At 39.6% G+C, this 22,236-nt stretch overlaps 1 protein-coding gene across 12 annotated transcripts in view; it reads left to right on the top strand.

Annotated features, from left to right (window-relative positions):
- Positions 1 to 21,545, top strand: part of grip2b (glutamate receptor interacting protein 2b) — a 221,402-nt gene extending 199,857 nt beyond the window's left edge. For 11 of the 12 annotated variants that reach the window (XM_067506130.1, XM_067506127.1, XM_067506123.1 and 8 more), the window contains exons 12-25: positions 404 to 590; positions 4,692 to 4,837; positions 5,730 to 5,810; positions 7,683 to 7,746; positions 8,040 to 8,185; positions 9,032 to 9,176; positions 11,377 to 11,516; positions 11,785 to 11,979; positions 12,167 to 12,323; positions 13,431 to 13,545; positions 13,854 to 14,049; positions 14,209 to 14,381; positions 16,094 to 16,240; positions 16,798 to 21,545. In XM_067506130.1, the coding sequence (XP_067362231.1) occupies positions 404 to 590; positions 4,692 to 4,837; positions 5,730 to 5,810; positions 7,683 to 7,746; positions 8,040 to 8,185; positions 9,032 to 9,176; positions 11,377 to 11,516; positions 11,785 to 11,979; positions 12,167 to 12,323; positions 13,431 to 13,545; positions 13,854 to 14,049; positions 14,209 to 14,381; positions 16,094 to 16,240; positions 16,798 to 16,956 (2,051 nt within the window). In that variant the 3' untranslated portion in view covers positions 16,957 to 21,545. The remainder of the gene's footprint in view (positions 1 to 403; positions 591 to 4,691; positions 4,838 to 5,729; positions 5,811 to 7,682; positions 7,747 to 8,039; positions 8,186 to 9,031; positions 9,177 to 11,376; positions 11,517 to 11,784; positions 11,980 to 12,166; positions 12,324 to 13,430; positions 13,546 to 13,853; positions 14,050 to 14,208; positions 14,382 to 16,093; positions 16,241 to 16,797) is intronic. The other variant, XM_067506124.1, reaches the window with a different exon arrangement.
- Positions 21,546 to 22,236: the final 691 nt, after the last annotated feature.

Below are 22,236 nucleotides of genomic sequence, written 5' to 3'. Positions count from 1 at the left end.
CGCCTACCTGCCTAATGCAGGGGGATTGTAGCGGTGGTGGGTAACATACTCACTCCCACTAGCTACTTTGGCAGGTTGGGTATGACTATATATATTTGTTGTGGTGTCAAAAGACGTCTGAAATAAATGGAAAGTAAGACATTAGAACTCGCATGAGCACCACATGTACACAGTGATGCTCATTAGTCCATTGTGAAACCTTGCGCTTCTGTACTAGTGGCCGACGACACTCTACTCTGCTTTTAAGAACATATCAAAATTGTGAATTTGAAAAACCACTAGCCACAGTGGCTGGTGAGCAAAAAAAAGTTAATGCCAAGCCCTGGATAAAAGGTTTCTGAAAGGATGAACATCTAAAGATATAATATGGAGTGTGTGTTTTGTGTGTCTTTGTGCGTTGTAGTGTCCCTCGCGTCGAGTTCGGTGGGGCCAGGTGGTCAGGTGGTTCACGTAGAGACCAGCGAGGTCGTCCTAACAGGCGACCCGCTCAATGGCTTCGGTGTTCAGCTGCAGGGAGGAATATTTGCCACTGAAACACTGTCTGCACCCCCACTGATCCGATTCATAGAGCCTGACAGCTCTGCGGAGAGGTGAGCATGCACACATGCATTCAGTCACACATGGAAAAGCATAGAGTAGAGCCCGTTATCAAGCATTTAGCCAAAGGTCAAACATCTCTGCGTGCACAATCACATTAAAGTATATTACTATTAGCAGATTTATTGGTCTCACTAATGAAAAAAGTTTTGTTAGTTATGTGATTTTTGGCAGATTTCTGGGGCCTAGGTGTTTTTGACGATAGATAATGTGTTCGTAGAAAATGTCCTTGTGCTCTGTATGTTTCTACTTTGTTTTAACTGTAGCACACCAAGAATATGACTATATGTCCATATTAGAGCTATTTATGTTATGGTGTGACGCATTTTAAAAAAGCACATAGGCTGTTGCTGTTGATTTTAATAATTGTTGCAATCTTAAATGGCAAACATCAGTAGGCCTGTTAAACCATCTGAGGAACAAGCGTTGAAATCTTTAAAAGATAGACTTATTGGATATTATTTATGGTTTCCAACTGGGGAAAGGGGCAACGTTGGAACTTTAAAGTTAACATGGGGCTTCACATTTAGAAACCATTAGATTTAATATTCTTGTCTTACTTGTCCACATTAGATGTGCTATTGTGTCTAAGTCGGTTGTTGAGCCAAAACCCAACTCTGACAGATGTCACTCCACACAAATGTAGGCTTCATTTGCTGGTACCATCAACAGAATTGATACTTGATTGTGGTTCCAGTAATTACTTGTAGGCTAATGACGTTTTAATCTGATAGATATGAAAACTGATCCAAAGTCTACCACTTTTGAAGTGACAGATTTCCAACAAGGTTATTATCTTTAGTTATTTGCAACTGATTTAATCTAGATAAATGCTGTGGACGGTCGGGAGCAATTGCACTTGTCTCTGGCGCGCTTGTCCTCGTGCCTTCAAAAGGAGAAATGTTTCATACAGTGTTCTTAAAAGCACATTGATAAGCAAAAATGAGCAGAGGTGGGAAATCCGTCATGAATTTGGTTACTTTTGAATTGACTTGACCATTAAAACTTGCAACTTGACTTGATATGTGCAGCTGAGACAATAAATCAGACTCTTTAAACCTCTCCCATCTGAAGAGACCAAAAACAACTGTACCGAAACCTGCCTGAACATTTCCAAAAATATTTTACATTAAAATGCCACAGCAGGCCCATTGTTGCCATTAACAAGAAGTGAATGAGATTTTTAGCCAACAATAAAACAAACTTCATAAAATCATTATAAATATCATGAATATATAAATACAAGACTATAGTCCTTTAAACTCTGAAATGTTTTACTGACATCTGTGAAATAAAATGAATAAATAAATAAATGAATTCTACATTTGTAACACCCCTTTTTTTCAGAAAGGGAACCATTTGTGTGGCTGAAATTTAATTTGTCGATCTTGGGACTAAAACGGTGTTAAAAGTGTTAAACACAGGTACAAGCTTGTGTTTTTGGTGTTTTATTCCAACCTGCTATTTACTTTAATTTGCTACCAAAGGTGTAAAAGTGTCGTGTTTTATTCATATCGTATCAATAATTTAAGCTTAGAAATGTATTAAAGTTAAACCGTAATAAAATTGACCATGAATCTTACTGAGGTAAAGACATACTACTACTATTGACCTATGCAGTAATGTATTCACAAGTACACTGTGTTAACATATGTAATTTGAAAGGGTTGTAACAGTAACAGCTGATATTATCAAGCTGTCGTGCTACAGCTCTACTAATGGCTGTGTGTGTGTGTGTGTGTGTGTGTGTGTGTGTGTGTGTGTGTGTGTGTGTGTGTGCGTGCGCTGACTTTAATGCTGCATTACCAGTCCTGCTTGGCTTTGTGATGTGTGGGTGTAAAATATTTTTTTAATTCTTTATTTACTTGAATGTGGTTTTTTTCAAATATTTATTTGCATGTGTGTGCTCCCACTTGTCTGTTATCATATTTGGTTCCCTTTAATTCATGCATGAGTTCACAATTCCATGTCACCCTCTGTCTAGGAATTGTCAAAGGTGTGTGTGTGTGTAACTGATTTACAATATGTTCCTGTTGTATTAACAACTTCTCTAAGTGCTGGGTGTGTTTCTTCACCCTGAGGCCACACTCCCTTCTCCATTAGCGCCCACACTAACAACACTAATTAGCTGGCTTCCCCTCATCCACGCTGGAGGAATCAATAAGTACCTTCCTTTCTGCTTGACAGAGTGAATCTAAATAAACCCCCACACACCACCCTAAATTACTCGCAACCACAACTTACTGTCTTTAAAACCATAGATCTTGTTCAACTATGACCAGCAACATCTTCCTTTAAAGTTTTAACTCGTAATTATCTTGCATTCGTGTGGCTAGAAACAGAAAACATGATATCACTTATTGTGGTTATATTATAATTAATGACCTGCAGCATTTAATCTACGTTATTGTCCGTTATTTTGAATCATTTAACATTGTCCCTTTTTTCCTGGTAATTTAGTCCATCAAATATGAGCAATTAAATATCTAAACCTCCATATTTTGCAGGCGTTGCTAGCTTTACTTGGCCCATTTGGCCAACAATATAAACGGATGGGAGCTAAGGGAGCTGTGCATAAAGGCTGTGCAAACATTTCTCTGATACTTTGAGGTATCAAAAGTAGTAAAGCAACACATAAAACCAGCTTAAAGCATTCAGATAAAGTCTGATGTCAAACTGTGCAAAACAACTCCTAAACATAAAATGGGTGTGAGACAGGGATGACAAGCCATTTAGTCCTGGGTTGATCGTAATGAAGATGTCTGACTGTATTATTACAGGTCACCCACTCATGGCTTAATACATCAGGAAACATCAATTGGTGTGTGTGTATGTCTCCTAGTCAGACCGAAGAGCAAATCCTAAATGCCCTGAAAATCCAAAGGGTAGTCACTGCATAAAGGTGAGGCCAAGTTAAAATGGGACATTTAATCTTGATTTTCCGCTGTCAGAAATCTCATTGGGGCAGAAGGCGGTAGCTACCTTAATCAGTAGCATTTAGTAGAGTGGCTCTAATTTAAGTTGTTCAATTGGGTAACTCGATTATGACTTTTGATCCTTCAAATCGATGTTGAAATGTAACAAAAAATGCGACTGGCTTTGTGACCGTGTCAAAGTCACATTATCTATCGTCCCCATTCATTTATTAAAGAGGTGAATATACTCTAGATTGCTGTTGTGTTGAACATCTGTAGCCAGGTGCAAAAATGTTGGGTTTCCTGTCAATGGTTAGCTCTTATCTCTTATTATTATTATTATTTGAAATCAAACTGATGACCCTCTTCCAACTTTTTTGAAATGTGTTGCTTCTATCAAATTTAAAATGAGTGAATATTTTCCATGAAATGGTAACATTCCTCAGTTTCAACATCTGATATGTTGTTTATGTTCTACTGTGAACAAAATATGAGTTCATGAGATTTGCAAATGCATTGCAATCCTTTTTTTAATTACATTTACACTTCCTTCCTACTTTTTTGGAATTGGGGTTGTACAGTAGTGATATGTAGCACAGCAGGGAATCTGAAGCTCCTGGCTATAATAATGAAAAATGCATTACAGGGAGGGGGGCTGCTGGCACGAGAAATAACCACGGAAACATGTTTTATTTTTTGAAATTTGAACATATATGTGATATATGTGAAGAACTTCAATAGGTTCTTATGAAACTTTTCCATAATGGCTTCATAAACCTTGACTGCCCCAGTTTTAAGCAGTGGTGGAAAGCATTTTCTGCTACTTCACATTTTGACTTTACAGCGTTTTGGAGCATAATATAATTCCTTTACTCATCTACGTTAACTAGTATATGGTTAGTAAATTGGATTCTAAAGCAAAATACAGTATTATCATACGACTTCATTGATCCCCAGTGTGAAATTCACACTCCTCTGCTGCATAGTATGAAAATGAATTGAAATAATAGTTAATTAAAAGCATTTGTTCAACAAAACAGAAAAGTTAACTGAACACTGATGAGACCATAATACTGCTGTAAAATGCGTTCATCTCTCAAAGCACAAAACCATTTAGAATGAATACGATATTTAATGTTTGCAGTCTGTATGGCATCCTCACGGTAACTCATGTTGTAGGTGTGGCCTGCTGCAAGTGGGAGACCGCCTTCTGTCGATCAACGGAATTCCAACAGAAGACGGAACGCTGGAGGAAGCCAACCAGCTTCTCAGAGACGCGGCGCTGACCAATAAGGTTACACTGGAGGTAGAATTCGATGTAGCAGGTGCGTGACGTTAGGAATACAATTGCAATATTTTGCGTGTTTCCGACACCTGCATTGCAAAAACTGTCAACACCTGTCAGACACTAATAATGATATTGAATATTTAAAACACGACAACGGATCGTTCATTGTTAGCCAGCACTTAAACGTTTTGTCAGAAAATGCAGATATGGTTGCCCGGCCAGGAAGAACTGGTCAAGCTCAGCTCTTGAGTCATTAAAGGGACGGTGGGACACAGTAATTACAGCTCTTCACTGCAGGGCATGGCCACATCCACAGGCTTTTAACCCCATGGAAATGTAACAACTAGGCTGAGTGCAAAGTGTTGTGTTGTTGATCCTATTTCGGATTTCTCCATAGAAAAGTCACAATCATTTACATTTCTCACTTGCATGTTGTGGTTTTTTTTTTTTTTGGAATAAACTGGTTGTTAACATTTCATTTTAACTTAAAGGTCAACAAGTTGTTAAACAATTATCAGCACAATACCCTGAACACCCAAATGTGGATGCAACCAGACTGCAAGGGTTTGGAAACTGTGAATATTTGTCGACGTCAAACAAAACACCATTTTATGAAATTAAGTCACTCAGATGGAGAATGTTATAGCCAGATGACTGACTTGTTTAAAACAAGCCCAAGTGGTTGCTTTGCTCTCAACTTGCACTCATCGTGTTTTAGTGGTGGAATTAGTAAAATGACTCACGAAGGCAAACAATGAGGATTTGAAGTTGCTGTTTGCCCTGAAGAAGAGCCATTCAGAGGAGATAAGAGCAAGAGCTAAACGCCTTGTAATTACAAATGTTCAGCAGGATGAAAATAATCATTTGCTTTTTGTATTAGTAGCTTTTCTCTGTGTTTGTAACACTGTGTGCATGCGTTTCTGCTGCAGAGTCAGTAGTGCCTAGCAGCGGTACTTTCCATGTCAAACTGCCTAAGAAACGAGGAGTGGAGTTGGGGCTCACCATCAGTGGTAGGAACATACACTTGCACACAAAACATTGTTTTTATGATCTAGTTTTTGTTTCGAGTGGCTCTTGGCAAAATGTTGAAATGTCACGAGACCACCCTGCACGCTCGCACACATAAATGGCCAAATGTATATTTTTCAAGGTAGACGAGCCTGCAGGGAATCTCAGCTATGAACATTAGGTGTTTATAAAGTGGGAAAGATTCCAGGCCACAAGATGACAGTCTGTTTTTATTCTGTTAACACTTAACTCAAGCCCTGATGCATTTATATTGTAGGGCCTAAAGTATGTAGACAGCTTTCTAAATGTGTATATTAACCTTTTGCAGCGGTTTAGGGAAACCACTTTGTTGTTTTCTGATTACCATGTGCACAAAGCCAGACCCCTGAAGATAATATTTGCACGTACCCCCTGATTGGAACAGCCATCCAACCTCCCATTTATGAAGCGCGGACACACGTTACGTTAGTTGGCGTATTTACGACACATCGTCTCACGTTATCTGCCAGTATTGTCACGAACTTGACAAACCGATCCATGACATTTAAAAAGGGCAACTGTATGATTCTCCGCTGCCGTGCAGCTGCATTCATTTGAGTCTAGGGCAGCAGCAACTGGCTGCTGTTTAGGAGATGCACCACCCAATGGAAAGAAGGACAATTGTTTTTTGACGCTGACCGTCTTATAAAGTTGCATAAAAAAAGCACTGCATTGCACATAGAAACGTTTTGACAAATATTTGATTAAAAAATGCTCAATATGCCATAATCATCAAAAACATTTTAGCTAATCATCAGCGTAGCAAGCATGATATGATATGATATGATCAGATATGATATGATATGATATGTACATCAAATTACAACCGATATTTGGTGCTATACCATGTTGTCGACTCAGATATAAATAATTGCTGCTACTTAGCTGCAGAGAATTATACAGCGGAACCTGATCTCCGATATTTATTTGAAAAGTAACTAGTAACTACATTTGTTGACTGAATGCAGTGGAGAAATTTTTTTCAACAAGGTTTGAAATAAAAGCCGCCTTGTTTTTAAATTAGAAGCTTCGATGGTCGTCATTAGGTACATAATGTTTAGATATACTTATTACCAGAACATTTCTGTCCTCCAATGTGTATTTAACCCATCCCCCTGGGGCGGCAGTAGGCAGCCACAGGTGTCGCCGGGGCAGCTAGCGCTTGCTCTATAGGACACACCTGGTGCATGGGCTGGGATTGGAACTGGGAGACGTGTTTATCCCAGCCGGATGCTTTACCCAGCATCATGCTTCACTGTTAAGCTTTTGAGCTTCTGTCCACGTAGTAGTTAAAACACGCTCACTTCCATAGAGTGCGAGTATACTGTTTTATCTGAACTATCTAAAGACCTCTATGGCAGGTGAACCTGTTGAACGAACTGTATGTTTAATAAAAACACACAGTGTCCATCAGAAAAAGATTGACAAGAGCTCATCAGCAGAATCGGCCTGTGGTGTTACCCTCTCACCCCTGACCATTTTAACAGTGGTGCTGAAATCTTTCCCCAAAGTATGGATTTCAACATTGAATGTTCTTTGTTGTGACTATGTGATGCCACTGATGATATAATATGTAACAAATAGCCCCATTTAGGGAAAGTATTGATAGATGTTAATGAGGCAGAAGGGCTGACAAGAGTTTTCAGCTTCGCTCTGAAACCGTGGCAGACTCTGAAAGTGAAAATGGTACAGTGGTGCAATGGCGCCATCTTCTGAATGGAAATCTTCACAGCCGACAGTTAAAAGTAAAGAGTTAAGGCATATTAGGGAAAGCAATGTCAAACTTTTTTGATTTGGTTTGCTGCTGTTTATACTGATGCCATCTCTCCTCACAGCCAGTAAGAAGCCTGGAGAGCCTCTCATCATTTCTGACATCAAGAAGGGCAGCATGGCCCACAGGTATCCTACAGATTCTTACAGTATGAGATGCTTCTCTTGACCTAATATACTGTATATGTTTCTCTCAAACCGAATTTATATCTCTATTGTGCACCTATAATAAAGTCATCCCTTATCGTGCTGCGTCCAGTTGCACTAAAAGCAGCCGGGACAAGTACATTGTTACTGAGCATGCTTAGTCCTGCTCGGTTCAACTTCAGGAAGTACTGTGTGGGTCGTGTGAGTTCTGACAGAGCTGATCATTTTTTCTGTTTCTGCCTTTGTGTTTTTGTGTCCCTCTCTCTCTCCTCCAGAACAGGAACATTGGAACCTGGTGATAAGCTCTTGGCCATTGATAACATCAGGCTGGAGAACTGTTCCAAAGAAGATGCGGAGCAAATCCTCCAGCAGTGTGAAGAACTGGTCAAACTAAAGATACGCAAAGATGAAGACAATTCAGGTGTGTGTGTGTGTGCGTGTTTGCAGTTGGTTATTATGAGGCTGTATACGAAGAAGATCAGTTTAAAGTGATAATTGCATTTGACCACCAGGTGCTGCTGTTGTCTACAACTCGAAATTCTGCAGCAGCTGTGAAATTACCTTTTTATGTAGATATTGTTAGATGCATCTTCATTGATCCCAGCAGGCAATCACAACAATTGAAACCAGTGTAAAGGATAAATGCAAAAATGCACATGCAAAAAATACTAATTAAAAATAAACACAGACTCGCAATTAAATAAAGAAATGTAAAGGAGACTTTACATTTGCGAGGTATCTCGCATTGATTGTAGTGTGTTTACTGGGAACAACACGCTGACCATGCTACTAATATGCTGCTGTCTTGTATTTGAGTGATGAATTATTAAATGTATGCATCAAAGAGATTTCAACCAGGTACTGTGTTTTATGGTGATGTGAAAACACGCAAACAAACACAGGGATGGATTATGGCTCAGAGGGTATAAACACATTCACATCCACTAGACACGCAACATTCATGCATTATGTGTTCACGTTAAACGACGATGACAGTGCAGTCTTCTCCTTGGTTACCATGGAAACTGTGTCTTTTTCGGCAGTGTTGTCTTAAGATGAGTTTTGACCTACTTCTGGAATGTGTTTGTGTGCGTTTCATATGAACAAGTAACTTGATGCAACATCACTCAGTGAACCCAAAGTGGTGTTGGTGTGTGTATCAGATGACCAGCAAACATCAGGGAGTGTCATCTATTCCTTGGAGCTGAAACTGTAGAATAATGTGTGTGTGTGTGTGTGTGTGTGTGTGTGTGTGTGTGTGTATTAGATGAGCAGGAGACGTCAGGCAGCATCATCTATACAGTGGAGCTGAAGCGGTACGGAGGCCCTCTAGGCATCACCATCTCAGGCACTGAGGAGCCTTTTGATCCAATCACTATATCTGGCCTGACCAAACGAGGCCTGGCTGAGAGGTACACACACACACACACTTTTTTTTTTAAGAAATCTGGGTTCTTACTTTAAGTTGTGAATCTTAAAGCAGAGATGGCTTAAGGATTTTACTTAATTTTCACATTTTAAGGTTTTCCTTCAGTAGCAGTGAAACAACAAATAATACAAAAACATACAAATATAATACGTAATTAATAATACTACATAGTGATAAAATGGGCTGTTAATGTACTTTCAGAAAATAAAGTGGTCCTTAAAGTTTGTGAATCCTAAATATCAAACTTTAAGTCCTAAATTGGAAATCGATTAAACAAACCAGGAACAAAAAAATCTTTAACTTTAATATTTGTGTGGCAGAAGTACTTGAACCTCTAGGAATATCTAATTAGGTGTGTTTTTTTCATAAACGGGATGACAATAAGACGTGAATCTGTCATTTACGTCTTTGCTTTCAAGGTCTGAAAACACAGGTTTGTACTGTAGAAGTTTGTTAGAATCCGTATAAAGAAAGGAGATTTCTGTGGGCATTACCGTAATAGTTATCGGTGCTCGCCAGGCTTCAAAAAAAGGGTTACAGAAGAGGTTCTACAAAGTTTGTTCATATGGAGAACGTTCAACAACACTGTTAGAATCCCTGGGAGTAGTCGATCAACCAAGATTACACCAAGTGCAAGGCGTGCAAAGGTCCGAGAGGTCACAGGGAACCCTGGGGAACTGGAGCCCTCTCTTGCTGTGGCTAGTATGAATCTTCATGAGTGCACCATCATGGGAGAGCTGCAAAGAAGAAGCCAACACTGTCAAAACCCATCAACATCCAGGCCATGTGGATGAAACTGAAGGCAGTTGGAAGAATTTCCCGTGGATAGTAGAATGTCTTGGCTTGAACAAGAAGAGTCATGTTTGGCGCTGATCAAACTCTACATTCCAGCACAAGAACTTTCTCATCCTGTGTGTGAAACATTGTGTCGGCAGTATCATGGTTTGGGTCTACGCTGTTGTCTCGGACATGGTATCAGTCTGCGAAGCGAAGCTCAACAGCTAGTTGAGTTCTTGGGCAGATTGTGGCTACTTATCTTGAGGAAAGTCGCAAAAATTTGTCAGTGATTGTTCTCTTTGTGTTCACTTTGTGTTTGAAAGGGCTGCGGCACATTTAGTTGACCAGTCAGCACCCAGAAATAAAGGCACACACATAAGTTGTGATTGGGCAAAAAAAACCCAATGCTCATCCCCATTTTTTGTTCTGCTAAACTACTTCTGCTTTGTGTGAAATTCCACCTGACTAAATAAAATTGTGGTGAACTATTTCTAATATTAAGTTCATTCTAATTATTATTCAGTCAGTACAACAGTCTGCATGGAAATGTTTTGATATTAAAAGTATATTTAGATAAATAGTAAAATCATTGGCATTTAATTTAAATATGTATTTGTGTGTTATGCACTTAGTTTTTCTCAATTTTTTGGAGCACATCATGCAGTCGTGATGGCGCACATGACTCCACTTATGTTGCCTTATTTAGCCATCATCATCATCATCAGGGAGGCAAAAGCCTTATTAGGAGAAATAATAGAGGAAGCTAACGGCAGTACATAGTGGGATCCTCCACCAGCAACTAAGTGTGCAGCAGGTGTCACGTGACACGGGGTGTTGACAAATGAGATAATGAGAAACACAGTGAGGCTGAGAGATGAGGAAGCCGCTCGTCTCCACAACGATAAGGTAACAGGAGCAGAAAATGACAAAATGGTTTCCCTAATTCATAATTATCCACTGGTGAATTAAGCTTGCGTCCAGTCCATCACACAGTTACACTCGCATCATTCCACTGACACACATCTAGGGAGGCTGCAACACACAACTGTGTAAGCCCATTCCTTGGCGTTTGTGATTTAGATGTGCTGCTTCCTGTTGGTAACTGCTGACAATAAAGCACTTTTCCTCATACCACACAACGAAGTGCGGGAAAACACATGACATCAACACTGCTAAATCTGTGTTGCTGACCCAATTCTTTTTTTGAGCCATGGGTGAGTAGAAATGAAAAAAAGAATGAAGGCTTGACATTTTATTAAAAAAAAAGATGATTTCAAAACACTCTTCTTTGACTTCACTCGTACATATGTGTGGCATTTGTGAGATATGAGCTCGAAGAGGGTATTTTGTGACCCGCTGTGATGGAGATGCAGTAGTTGAATACATATGTTTTAATGTGTGTCCAGGACAGGGGCTATTCACGTAGGAGATCGGATCCTGGCTATCAACAGTGTCAGTCTTAAAGGGAAGCCCCTGAGTGAGGCTATCCACCTGCTCCAAATGGCTGGAGAGACGGTCACCCTCAAGATAAAAAAGCAGCTTGACAGTAAGTGTACAAACTTCCGTTGCATCACGTTCTCATTGCCTAACGCTTATGAAGATTACCAAACGGATATGTTGAACTCAGTCAGTACAAAAGGCAGACACGCTTAAACCTGCCAACTTCAATAGCAGCTTCTTTTGCCAGGTGGCTGTTGTCCATCAATTTAGCAAGTTGGAAATCCAGAGATAATCAGCCTCTGAAAATATGATTGTCTGAGGAATTGTTAGTCGTTTTATTGGACAAAAACCTAATCCAGCATTTTCTCTCTAAGATGTTGAGGAGAGGAAGGCAGCAGAGGCAGAAGACACAACAGAGAATGAGCTCAGTGATCCAGAGGAGGATGATTTGACCGACAGCCAACAGACTAATAAGCTTTCGGAGCTTTACTCCACAACCATACCCAGTGTGGACTCCGCCATGGAGTCATGGGATGGCTCAGGGCTGGATGCTGGCTATTGCAGCCAAGGTGAGTCTTTTATTAACGGGGGTATGAAATGAAAGGTCAGCATGTGGATACGTTAGTTTGACATTGTTTTATATTTTCAGACTTGGATTTCGCCTAAGAAATATTAACAATCGCAATTTCTTATATAAAATGATTTCCTTCATCTACTGCAACAATTAAATAAATAAGCGACGTTCACCTTCTGCAGGTCCCTACAGCCATCAAGCAGCTGGTATTGCCCTGCATCCTCATGAGTGGCGTAGTGTCAAGCAGCAACACAGCACTACACCTCCGCCTGGACGCCGGAAGAACTACCCCTTTAGTGATGGAGGCTTCAGTGAGGATGAATGGGACAAACCACCAGGGTAGGACTCAACGTGCTAATTGTACAAATTGTGTTCCCCTTCAGAGCTTCGTTGACCAGCTTTAAATTCATGCAATACCGTTTTAGATCTTCTAAATGGCAGCAGCTATTGATTTACCATTCCTATTTATATTGTAAAATCTGAAACTTGGATTATTTGTTTAATCAGTATCACCATTTGAATTTGCTTTGATTTTTGTAAAAGTCATAAAGTAATGATGTGCCATTGATACCAATATTTCAAAGCAGCAGTTTGCCTTAGTAAGATTCAGGAAGCATAATTACAGGCTCGCATTGACAACCCGAGCAAGAGTTTACTATGTTGTACCTCGTTGAAATTTGTGCAAACGTGTTCATTGGTTTTCAAAATTGTTAATTTAGCTGAAAACTTAAAGATTGTCGTTTATAATAACAGTAATGAAATATTAACTTAACAGAGCAGCCATTTGGAGGATAAGCCATAGGACACTCATTTCACCTACCAGCACGTAGGCTATTTGAGCCTTAAAGTTGTAATAGTTGATACTGGTGTCGTGTTGCCAGTAAGAACAGAGTTTGTAGTGAGGTTGGAATGTTATTGTGAAGGTTGACTCATGAAGTAGGTGAACGTGTTGGTGTCTCTCTGTGTATAGTGATGAGTCAGGAGGTTCATGCTTGTAAACCACTTGTGAGGCTGGAGGAGAAAAGAAAGTTGCACAGTGAAAGGGATTTAATCTATTCAATCAAGGACATTCTATGTTAAAAGCTTAGTCTTGTTGGGTTTAACCAGAATGAAAAGCCTTGTCCTGTACTAACACTACTTTGCCTTAATAGTTATGTTGAGGATACTCTAGCATTACTAAGACACAGACTCAATTCTACAGTAATCATTTCACGCTACAGAAAATGTTCATGTTATACAGTGGCCAAAATAAGGCAATTTTCTGGTTTCCGATAAATTGGTCATAAAACAATCTGATTTGCACCAAAGTCAAATATAAACAAACAATATCATGATCTTTCATGTCTTTATTCAAAATACTGATAAAGCGAAATAAGGTGTGGAAGGCGCAAGAATGTGGATATATACAATGATACAGCCCCAAACATTTTTGTCTGAAATTTACAGATTTATTGGTCAGCAGCCAGACGGGATATTGTTGGATCCGGATGACAGTTTCTGGTGTCAGGCACTTGAGGACCTGGAGACCTGTGGCCAGTCAGAGCTTCTCAGAGAGATAGAGGTGAGTTACTTTAGTATGTTGGCATCCACCTCCAACTTACAACATAGTCATTAGCATCACACTTGTTTTAAAGCCGACCAAAATTACAGTATGTATCCATTGTTATCTGATTGGAGGGTTTAAGGGTATCATAGAATGAAGCCCACTGAGGCAAAGTTTCACTGGTGACATTATGTAAACCTGTAATTTGGAAATTCTCTTCTCTTTTATATAGCTAGTCTATAAAATCGTTTTGACTTAAAAGTAGTATAATGGCACCGGGGATGACTGAGAATCTTCAGACTTTGTTTGTCTGTTTGGTTGTGTAGGCATCGATCATGACGGGCACAGCCATCAGTCTGGGCGTAGATGGTTCCACCAAGCCCCCAGCTGAACCCATACTGAGTCACAGCCGGATGAGCCCATTGCGGAGAAATTCTCTCCTGCACCAGGGTACACATCTTCACCAGGGGGCCCATTTGCATGAGGAGGCCCACCTGCACGAAGAGGCCCAGTTGCACCAAGGTTAGACAAAACCAAGGACGCCTGCATCTTTAAGCTCCTAACATAGGATTAAAAAGAGAGAAGAAAAAATTAATTTGAATTTAAGTGCATCCATAATTAATGTTGTCAGAATGTGTGTAGAAATACTGATAAATATTCTAATCTTTCCATTGCACTCAGACACCCACTTACACCAGGGGTCCCATCTCCACCAAGAGAACCACTCCACTCTTCTGCACCATGATCCCAAGCCCAAAGCCTCACTGAGGGTGTCAGAGAGGACGTGGGAGTCTCGTCGGATCAAAGAGGAAATGCAGGGGATTTTGTCCCCGACGCCTCTAGAGCTGCACAAAGTGAGTTCTAATCTCCATCCTAAGACTTTTACTTAACCCTGAACAGAAACCACCTATGTTGATACACAGTTATGTGCAAAAGCTGGTACCAGCTTATTTTAACATGGCAAAAAAAACATAAGGCAAATGTACAGTTACTTGACCTACAAATGTTTCTTCATCAGGAAATAAAAGTTCATTCACATTTAGCAGACGCTTTTATCCAAAGCGACTTACAAGTGTAAGTCAAGGAGAAAACATCAAAGGAAGATGCAGAAGAGTTTTTCAAATATTGGGATTGAGTTTGCTGAGCGTGCAGTGTTTGAAGGAGGATGCAAACTTTTAATGACCAAAGAACAGTTGTACTAGGTGAATGTGCAACCAACATTAAGTATAGATAGATGGGGCTAATTTTTCAGACTATTAGTACTCATTTTGGGTTGTTAACAAAAACTTAGGTTAAGGTTTAGTCCTTAGGCAACAAACAAGTTTTTAAAATGTGCAGGTGATTATGTAATATAGTATAGAATGTAGAATATAGCGGTCCACCCTCCCTTAGGCAACTATTGTATACTATTGACTGTATTCACCCTCCTGTGGATTTACAACCTTTATTCATACATGGCTCTACTCAGATTTGAACAGTTCAGACCCGGAATAGGAAGTACATTTGTTTTCCATGGGGAGAAAATACATTGGCTTAAATCAATGATTGTTTTTCTGATGGGATCGTTGGTCGTGAGCCAAAATGTTACTCCATTTAAACAGTGCTTCATTAAAATGTAATGTATCATAATACTGCCATTGCATTTTTATTAACCTCGGCCCTTGGAAGACAATGTGATCTGCATTACTGCTTGTGAAAGATGCTGCATTTAATCCTCCAGTATGGGGGAATAAAGTACAGCATGTATTAAAACTTTGTTACAAAGTTTTAATGCCTTTTCCCCAAAGTTCAAGGATGAAAAGATTCATTTCAGTCAATCTAAAAAATTAATTGTTTCCCCGCCATACACATACTAAAACCAACGATGAGCCCAATTGTTTAGCAAGTAGAAACAGCCACACACCTCAGTGGGTAACATGTTTCTTCATTCGAAATAACAAATGTCGACCCGAAAACCCTGAATCCGCATTATTTATTTACAGCAGTCTGAATTAAGCCAATCAGCTGAGCATGCATCTCTTGACAACTCAGAGCAACTGAACGTTTTTTTTCTTTAATGGCTCAACCACCGATTTTGAAACACCCGATTGGACACCAGCAGGACTACACAACAGACAAATAAGATAATCTAGGCTGCAGGCGGACAGACACCAAAAGTGAGCTGTTGGTTTTAGCATCCATATAGAGATTGTTAAAAATGACTGAATTTATTCTTTAAGTAGAAAACTGAAAAAGTCTTTGTTCATCTGCCAAATGCCAAACACAGTTAAAGCAAAACTGCCTGTACAAAGACACTAATCAGGTTCAGTGTGATTTATAAATGCTTTGCTCCTTTGTTGTGGCAGCAGAAACTGACCGTAAAGACAACAGTCAGCTGATCGCCTGCATAAAAGGACTGATTATGTAATATTTAACAGAAATCATGAAATCAGTGAAAGTGGCAACTTATTTTGTTCCCCATGACCCTTGAGGACCAGTCAGATTAGAGCATTACCCCTCTATCAGAGCTACTTAATTATGGAGATTCCATTAGAACCTCCTCAAATCTTTGTGTCATCTTCTGTAGGTGACAGTGATAAAGGACCCAGAGAGCGATGACTTTGGCTTCAGTGTGTCAGATGGCTTCTTGGAGAAAGGAGTTTACGTCAACATGATCAGACCTGATGGGCCCGCTGACCGAGCTGGGCTCAAACCTTATGACAGGATTCTGCAGGTATGATAATCAAATTAATTTAAGTTGGAGGTTATCGGTTTACGTATCTGGGCAACATGAAGCTTTTTATACATAATCCCATTTTAGATTAAGGATATATTATGGTCTGCCTGGTTTTACAGCTAGTTTGCTAATAGCTCACCTTCTTGTGTTTCAATTGAATAAACTCTATCTGAAAGTAGTTAATGATCTACAAGCTGCCTTTGTCCATTCACAGCTCTTTTTTTTTTTAAACAAACAAATGGTTTAAATCCAACTATTACTGCTTTGCACCTTCCTGCTGTGTGAAGACATTAGCCTTTTCTTCTGGCTCTGACTTGAATGTAACATGGTTCAACCAGAAAGAAGATTCCGTTAATAAAAACATTAATTATCTTTAGTTGCAGTTAATGATCTGGCCTATACCCAAAACATTGATTTCCTGAGGACCAGGCTGATGGCCAAAAAGCTTCTGTAGTCAGATGGTCAGACAGCTTGTCAACAAAAGTGTTTACAGGTGCTTTGTCTGCTGCAGTAAAACTTACCGGAGCAGAATTTGTGTTTCCGTCTGCGTCCAGGTGAATCACGTGAGGACGAGGGACTTTGACTGCTGCTTGGCGGTGCCTCTCATCACAGAGGCTGGAGATAGACTGGAACTGGTCATCAGCCGCAATCCACTGGCCAACGACGACCCAGAGGAGAATAACAACACTTTAGACCATCCACTGGACCTGTAACACACACACACACACACAAAAAGATGGACAAATCTTTAGACATGCAAACATTCACTCTGTCACACTCAGGCAGGAAACATACTGAACCTGGTGAAGTGGGAAACTATATCTTTGGGATCTGGCCCACACACACACACACACACACACACACTCCAGTGGCTTGCAATAATTATACTTAACACAGATACTCTTACAGGAAGACACGCAACATTGCAGAAAAACAACCAGAGGTTTTACTGGTCTTTCCACCATTGGTCCAACATTAACAGCCCCTCACTTGGCACTTTTAACCAACTCTGACTCCGTAGATTGGTTCTTACTTTAAACGAATACAATCCTGCAGCATGTCTGAGGTAGTCTCATCACGAGTTTCAATGCCGTGTGAAATGGGTCACTGTATTGGAAGTGTTGGTGCCAACGTAAGCCGCACACACTTGCTGATTCGTCAACAACTTTCTCACCATCATGGGCGTAAGTGAATCCCTGGCATTCACCTACAGCAGAGCACACACGGGGCATGAAGCATTCCACAGTAAACTCAAGTTTTGCCCATTAGGTTTCCACCGATTTCAACCAAACCACTCAAACGGGAAACCTAACTTGAACCATTCCAAAGTTTACTTGATCCGTTTTAATGACAGGCCGCAGGTTGACATACATTTCAATTGCTGAGGTCACTAGAGGAATTTGCCTTTTTACACAATAGGAGATTTCTAGTGACTTTACGAATTTCCTTAGTTTTTTTAAGAATGTATACAAGACCTTCGAACTAATGATGAAGGAACTGAATAGTTCTCGTGTCTGACAGTGGTCTATACAGATGTGACCTTTGTAGAAGTCCATTTTGCTGCTTCGCCAGTCTGCTCAAATACTGTTTCAGTACGTTCAGGTTTGTTTTTTTAAACCATCACTCCAAGATCTGAATGAAAGAAAGTGGGCAAGATGCTGCAGTTATTAACTTACTCTGCAACATACAGTAGTTGGGCAGCTGTGAACGAAAGGATGCTCCCGACAACACGGTCTTTCCAACTTCTGGCAGAGTTGTCCTACGTGTCCCGTTTTGTCACTATAATTCTGTGGAGCACCGGATCCCAGACAATTACAAAGCTCAACCTTTTGCCAGCTTCCAAAATCAAAAGCAGTAGCTTTCTATACACAGTTTAAATAGAGGTGCAGCATGTGCGAAACAACATAAAAGCTGCTGTGTGTTGCACTTACAAGAGATTCAGCACCACAGTACAATAGCTACAAATCAAAGGAGACATTGTGACAACTTTAAAATGGTATTTGACCCAAGTTTGTGTTCTTAAACAGCTTATGCATTATAAGTCGAATTTACGACAATCAAACGAGAGTTTGACTCCGTGTAATTTTGTCTGGTGGTAGTGTTAAGACTTAAAGAGTTGACTTAACAAAACTCAAGCGCTGTAATACGGTTCTTCGAGATGCAGGAGATGCAAACCAATCCAAACAACAAGCACAGTAAAAAGATAAGTCAAATCCTATTTTCATATAGGAGGCAGCAGCGTTCATGGCCAGTTTCAATTAAGAAATCACCAGCTTTTTAAAACAGTCCCCACCAGCCTCTCTCATAACAGGCTAAACAACCAGTTTAACAAGTAAATGTTTGTAAGTGCTACACACAGCACCTTCAAGTGATGTTTCGGGGTCGTGCACGAGTGTTCGGCCGCTCTGTGACACGCACATCATGACAACTAACAGCCACGTGGGCAAAAACAGAGACAGTCGGGATTCGGATGAAACGCCCAACTGTTCAGATGGGACAAGTCACACATCAGCACAGAACAGGGCCAGCAGTCACAGATAACAAATACATGGAACAATACTGTGTGTGTGAGAGAGACGGGCCTTTGTTCCCATTAATACATATTCCAGTCCTTCAGAGGACAATCGCAGCCACTGTTCTCTTACTCTCGCTTTTTCACACACTCTTTGGAGTCCAGCTGCCCTGGGAGTGTGTGTACTATATGAAGTGGCTTCAGGAAGTATTTGTTTGATTTCATTTCATTTGAGTAATATTGCTCTCCCCCATCAGTCTGCACTCAAAGTGCAAAATGGCAAAATTAACGATTACACAACCTAAAACCCTTCGTTGTGGTGCTTCTTGCTTTGTCTTGCGAATTTAATAGTCAGACTTTTTATGAAGACACATTTGCTAGTGTGAATTGTTCGGCACACAAAACCATGAGTCACAAACCAACTCCAAAGAAGTCTCTAGAGAATTCAGCGATCAAGCTCAAACAACAATTCTCCCTGGACAAAGAATAGTATAAACACTAAAGACCTCAGCGCAAAAAATATCTTACTGTTTTTACCTTGTTCACATAGGATCATTGTGTTATTGAGTGCAGGTTAATGGGCGAATATTTTAAATTAATGATACAACACAATAAAAAAAAAAATACTTTCTTTAGCCACTGTAGATGTGTTTATTATACATGTCATCTGTGGATCTGTGTGTGTGTGTGTGTGTGTGTGTGTGTAAAAGAAAGTGCCAAGTGCCAAGTATATTGGTCAGTGGTGATAACTTTCAGGGCTGTCAGACTTCCATGCTTCCCTCTAAAATCCAGACGAGACTAAAAAAAAGAATAAAAACCTTAAAATTAAAGTTGGTTTTTTTTTTTTCCAAAGTTGGAGAAAGACAACAAAAAGGGACATAACTTCTCTCTAAGCACTTACTACAAAAAAGAAGCACACTGTTGAATACCATGCACTGTAAGTATTTTCATGTACAATGAGCAAACTCATCTGAGTGGTGGTGTTTTGTTTTGTTTTTTTACGCAATATCAAGTGGCAAAATGGAATTTTAAAAAAAGTTTTGTAAAGCTACAAAAAAAAATATTGCTGAGAAAAAGCCTTCCAAACTCTTCTGTTGGTTTTTATGTATGTATGTGTCCTCCATACTCCCTATGCATTTCTGAGTCAAAGGTCAGTTTAAAGCCCGATCGGGAACTGCAAGGCCCCAAGTCGTAGTACTAAATGCAACAATTTGCACATTTATATTCTAAGTGGTTGAAAAATACCAAGAGCAAACATTGAGTTAGTGAGACTGTATAGTGTAGTGCTATAAATAACTCGTAGAAATGTTGCAATCTCACTTTAAAGATTTTAATCCGTTTAAAAAAAAAAAAGTGTTTTTGCATTTTATGACACTGGCCTCTTTTAACCCTGAAGTCAAGGATTTTATTACATCATCTGCTGCCCAAAGCCGTTTTCGTAGCATCTCTGCCTGTCCGCATCAAACACACATCTATGGTAGCAGCTTGTTATTTTGGGTGTCTCACAGATGGATACAGTGCTTCAGCAAGTTCGTCCTAGTGGCCACTTGTGGTACTACAACAACAAATCCCCCCAGCATTTTCTCCATGATATGAGACATCTGTAACTACAGGACACGGCAAAGTACAAACGCGATTCCTTTTTTTACCCTCTATTATTAATTCTCCGATTCAGGCAGACAAGAGATTAGGTTTCATGTTGAGATTAGGTTTCATGTTTAAGTCCCGTATGCAGGTCTCATAATGGATTCAGTTTGCTAAAACTAATGCAGTTAGCTCCCATTTAACTTCATCAACTAACCACTTTCCTTGTCTCCAGGAAATTAGTGTTCGTTTGCTAATCGAAGTGTATATTCAGGTAATTCATCCCCACTCTCTAACAACCTGCAGTTAAAGCTAAAATATGCAACTTGCTAGATCGAGAATGAGACTTGAACGAGCTTTGCTCTGCACAGGCCCTCGTCTACCTGCTCTGCTACAATCTCCTACACCCCACCCTGCTTGGCTCAGCGCTTCGGGGGGGTTCTCATTAAATACCCGTTAGGGTGAGTCTCAATCAGACACAACTTAGAAGCAATCATCTCCAACTTTTTTCCCCCCATGAGTGTGGCTCACAGAAACTTGACTGCAGCCTTTCAAAGTAAAGTTTAGGAGCATTTTTCTAGGGATTTTATTTTTTGTAAAAAAGTTACATACTGTAGCTTTAAGCAACAACCATAATGTCTGTTCAGCACCTCTATAGTATTTTCATTACCTCCCAAATTATCACGGAATTCAGATTATTATCTACACAGAAAACTGCAATAACCTCTCGTCAGTTAAACATCTGCTTAGAAGTGTAAATTTTAAATGCAACTATTCACAATCCGTTCAGCTAACAAATCAGCCAACCTGCTGCAGACGTGAATTTAAAACCTTTGGACTCCAATAAGACGGCTGTGAGACACAAATTACGTGTTGATGTGAAAATGTTTCATATATTCGTGTCTCTAATAATGTGTTAGTTGTGAAAGCATCTCCAGTCTTTTACATCACATTTTGTCCTAATAGCCTGAAATCATTTTATTTGTTTTTCATTTGAGCATTAAATCATTTTTAGACCTTGCAGTTGCAGTTTCCGATTGGGCCATAAGTAATGTATGCGTTGATATTGTGTATTTTTTTCAGATTGTGTAAAGTTCTATTCTATGTAATATAGTATTTTTCTATGACAATATTACTCTTCCTCAACCTGGGAAGAAAATACATAACAAAAATCACGAAAAGGAAAAAATAAAATGTATAACTTTGTTGTTGTGGTTGTCGTTTGATTTTTTTCATTTTCTATGAAACAAAGTGTACTGTTATACTTCTCTTTTTGAGAAGGACATGATAAAAGAACAAAGATAATAAAATGTCTAATTTTATGTTGAATGACTGGTCTGTTTTTTTAGCATTATAAACAACTTGGACTTTGGTTTTTTTTTATCCTGTGAGTTCAGGCAGCTTTTACGCCTGATGCAACCCTCTCCAAATTCTACCGAGGCCACTCTTTGGCCCTTACTTCATACAAGCATTCATTCGTTTCTATTTTTGACTATAGTGTAGGATATTACAGTATGGAGCACTTGGAATTATGTGTTAAGCAAAAAGGTTTTTTAAATTATATTCCCCAAAGTAACCACTGTTTTAAGACTTGACAGTTTGCCGTCGATAGTTTAATAATCTTCAAGAGGAGAATTTAAAGGGTGTTACCCCATGTTACTGTGTGTGTTTGTGTCTGCCTGCAACTATTTGTGTGGGAAAAGTGTGTTTGAAAAACTTTGACCTTATTATCTTTGTGTGTATAATGTCGGGTCTCCACTTTGCTAAATGGTAAGATTTATTTTGGGTGTGTTTATGCTGTGCTGTACATTCTGCTTCTGCCGACTTAATTATCCCCAAGAGTCTGTTACATAACACACACACACACACACACACACACACACACACACACCACCGA

Source organism: Channa argus, chromosome 5 (genome assembly GCF_033026475.1).
Source record: "Channa argus isolate prfri chromosome 5, Channa argus male v1.0, whole genome shotgun sequence".
NCBI classification, from domain to species: Eukaryota; Metazoa; Chordata; class Actinopteri; order Anabantiformes; family Channidae; genus Channa; species Channa argus.
Note: the sequence above shows the minus strand (reverse complement) of the source record. Positions and strands in the feature narration are given on the sequence as shown.